This window comes from Crocuta crocuta, unplaced genomic scaffold (assembly GCF_008692635.1).
Source record: "Crocuta crocuta isolate KB4526 unplaced genomic scaffold, BGI_CrCroc_1.0 scaffold1731, whole genome shotgun sequence".
In the NCBI taxonomy this organism is placed as follows: Eukaryota; Metazoa; Chordata; class Mammalia; order Carnivora; family Hyaenidae; genus Crocuta; species Crocuta crocuta.
In genome coordinates this window covers 169,446-173,153 of record NW_027533126.1, presented here as the reverse complement: position 1 = coordinate 173,153, position 3,708 = coordinate 169,446, and the positions used below count along the sequence as shown (strand labels likewise).

The window sequence follows — 3,708 nt, the reverse complement described above, 5'->3', positions numbered from 1 at the left end:
CTCCAGCCCAGCCCAGAGCCAAGGCTGCTGTGGCGGCTGCTGAGCCCTGCGACCCCCCACTGGAGTCCCCGCCGCCTGTCACTGCACTGTGCTCTTGCGCGGGGCAGAGTTGGAGTGTGCCGCCTTGTCAACCTTCCTGAACCGGATGTTCCCAAACCCACCCTGTTCTCAGCCCCACCAAACTCTCTGACGCCCATGTGATTATCCTCCCAGGGAACCTGAACGCCATGGGTGGGAAAATGGAGCCTACTGTCGGCAGGGGCTTGCACACCGTAGGTGCATAATAAATATCCATATCGTAATAAAGCTTCTACCTCCTGAGAACACTCTGTGTCCTATTCTTTCACTTGTGTGTTTATTATCAGTCCTGCTACCCCTTCTACTACATTTCACTTAGCCCTGGCTTGGCATACGTGAGGGGGAGAAAAGTCACATTCAAGCCTGAACAAGAGTGGCTTTCTGGTACTTAATTGTTATGGCAGAAATCGCAGTGGAGCCAGGCAGTGCTCTAAGGACTTGACGTGGCATGCATGACCTCATGGCATTCTCACAATGACTCAGTGAGGTAGGTGCTGTTATCCCATTTTACAGAAGAGAAACCGAGGATATGTAACTTGCTCAGAATCTGCCAGCCAGTTCATGACGAAGACAGGGTGCCCCATTCCAGGGCTTGTGCTCCGAACTGCTCTGCCTGGTTCCTGAATCCTCCCAGAGCCTTGTAGCTGATGTGCTTTCCGGCTGTCCCCCAGGCCCAGGCAGCTGTGTGGCAAGAGTTCAGATCCACAAATCTCTGAGGCTTTGGAATCAGGCAAGCTGAGACTTTTTTTCTGCCACAGAGGATCACAGACCCACTGCTTTGCTTGCTGGGTGCAGAAACTTCTCCAAGCTGAAACTTCCAGGGGCCTGGGAAGCTCTCACTCCAGGCCTCATCCATGCAGCTGAGGCCCAGCCAGGAGCTGTGGACTTTGGGACTCTGTGGGACAGGATGGGCCACCCTCAGAAACATGGGGATGTCATCCTCTAGATGTACCTCTAGAGGTAGTTGTGACGGTGGTGGTGGGGTCATCCTGAGGTCTGAAACCCAGATCCGTGGGCATAGATCTTACCCACCCCCTTCAGGAAAGAAGAAACAAGGAGAAAGGCTTCCTCCGCATTGGTGTTGGCTTCATTGGAGGAGACAATAGTAATGGCAGTGACAATAGAACAATAGCCACCACTTACTGGGCACTTCCTTCCTGCTTGACACAAGGCTAGGCACCTGATGCGTATTGTCTCATTTAATCCCCATGATACTCTCAAAATGGAGACGTTATTTCCTCCATTTTTTAAGTCTGAGAAATCAGGTTCAGAGAGTTTCAGTGACTCGGCCAAAGTCGCACAGCTAGTTAATGTCCAAGGCCCCTTGGCGGCGAGTGAGGGATATGAGATCAGAATCAGTATCTGTCTGATCCCGAAGTCCATGTTTTCAGATGCAGCATCATGTTCTATTGCCTTAGAAATCACCACCATCCAGGCCAAGGGACACGCAGGCCTCTGTGGACACACCCGCACTCACAGAAAATAATTGAAGCTTGGCTTCTTGGTGCTGCTCCATCAGTAGCCAGATGACTGGCAAGCCCTGTCATGGCATCCACCCAGCGCAAGTATTTGCTCAGAGGCGAGGTCATGGATGGCCCATTGATTCATCCAGGATGCTTAGAGAGAGGCCAAATGACCCCCACAGGGAGCCTCTGAAAGGCAGCCTGCTCTGGGTGGGAGGGCCCTACCTCCATTGCTGAGATTCTGTGATTCTTAGTGGAAGGTGACTTGTGGAAACTGTTTACAGATGATATCACTGGTGGACCTGCCCTTCCCATATTCTTGATGTGTGTTTCAGCAACAAACCTCAGGCCTCGGTGGAGAGGTGAGGTGGGAAGGGAGCACTTGGAATACACAAGAGTGAAGCCAGCCTGAAGGTGGGAGGTGATCCTTGCACAAGAAGCTGAGGCCTGAGTTTTGGGAAAGAAAGGCAGTGACTTCCCCGGAGACACGTGCATCCTAATGGGAACACACAGCTTTGTACATGGGGCATATTGTATGGACCAGATGCCTGGCTGTGGGTGGTAGTACCGCCAAGCTCACATGTCCCTGGTCCCAGCTGGTTTCCTCAGGGGGGTTGATGACAGAGATTTTGACGTTCGAAGAATAGTTTTATTATAGAAATACAGGAGCTCCTCTGGATGGGCTGGAGCACTGCACTCACAGCCCCCAGCCTTCTCTGACTTTGGGCAGCAGGGAAGGCCACAGTGCCCCCTGCGAGGGGACAGCAGTCCCCCTGGGAACCTGGGCTGGAATGCTGGCCCTCGGCAATGTGAGGTCCTACCCAAAGCTGTCACTCAGTACATGTGACAGCCAGGGTCCGATGTCCTGTTACCTTTGGGTAAGACAGTAACAGTGGCCCCAGTTTCAGCTAAAATTGTGTTATTATAGTGGTGATCATAACAACTGCTATTTATATAGAAATCAGCAGCTTACAAGGTGTTATTACATGTCTCTTTCCTGATTTTGTAAGATAAATCTCTGTTTAACAGGTCTGTCTCCGAGAGTTCGTGACCCATCCGAGGCTATTCGGCCAACAACTGACAGTCTCTGGACAGGCCTTCTAATGCTTTCCCAGAGAGCCAAGGGCCACTTGTTCTTAACCTACACACTGAGATCATGGAATAATGTCACCCAATTAATTATTTAGGGACAGCGCATCCTTAGCACCCCAAACCGTGCCAGGTACCTGTTAGAGGTCGATAAATAAATGAATGCTTGTTAGTGCATCATATGCAAAGTGTTGTGCCAGACTATTGTAGGAGATAAGCAAAAGTACGTCTTGACCTCAAGGAATTTATAGTCTGACTCGGGAAATATGGTAAATAATCATACAAGGTATGATTGCTAACGTCATATACAAGAAATAACTTCATATTTAAATATGGACTATACTTAACAACACAAGAAACATCATAAGCCGAACACGGGATAGGCAATGGCCATAGGGATACAACTGAATTTAGACAAGGATTTGTTACAGAGCTTCAAATGAAGGCAAATTACCATGGACTGGGTCATTCACAAGACCTTATGGGAGGAGGGATCTGAGCAGGCTCTGAGGATGGAGGCACTTCAGAGAGGCTGGGATTCTTTCTTGGGTGCGCTTATTCAAATGTGTTAGATCCTGTTCACGGTGCTGGAGGCAGACAAACAATGAAATCATGTGGACCTGTGTGGACCTTGCCATGTGAATCTATCCACGTGGACCTGCCATGAGGACCCTACCTGTGTGGACCTGCCATGGTGACTTCACCTTTTAGGGTAAAGACAGACAAGAAAGTGAGAAAGAAAGATTATTTCACATGGTGAGAAGTGCTATGATGAAAATAAAAAAGATGGAGTGTAGACATTAAGTGGAGGTGCATGGGGATTTTAGGTAAAGACCAGAGAAAGCCTCTCTGAGGAACCGCTATCTGAGCAGAAAATGTGGGAGCCATCGCACAGAGCAGGAAAGCCTGAGGCTACAGTGTTCGAGGGGAGCTCAGTTACACTGGGTCCATTAAATACTTTTACTACTAGGGAAGTCACTCAGAACTTCAGTTGGTGGGCACACAGATTTCATATTAAGATGGGTCAATTTTGTAAGCTGGGCATTATTTCACTTAATCCTCACAGTACATCCACAGC

The 3,708-nt window shown here is 49.3% G+C and overlaps 1 protein-coding gene across 1 annotated transcript in view; it reads left to right on the top strand.

Annotated features, from left to right (window-relative positions):
* The window catches only part of CRCT1 (cysteine rich C-terminal 1), a 469-nt gene extending 329 nt beyond the window's left edge, over positions 1–140 (top strand). Inside the window, exon 2 of the mRNA XM_077746224.1 lies at positions 7–140. Within this exon, the coding sequence (XP_077602350.1) occupies positions 7–140 (134 nt within the window). The remainder of the gene's footprint in view (positions 1–6) is intronic.
* The last annotated feature ends 3,568 nt before the right edge of the window (positions 141–3,708 follow it).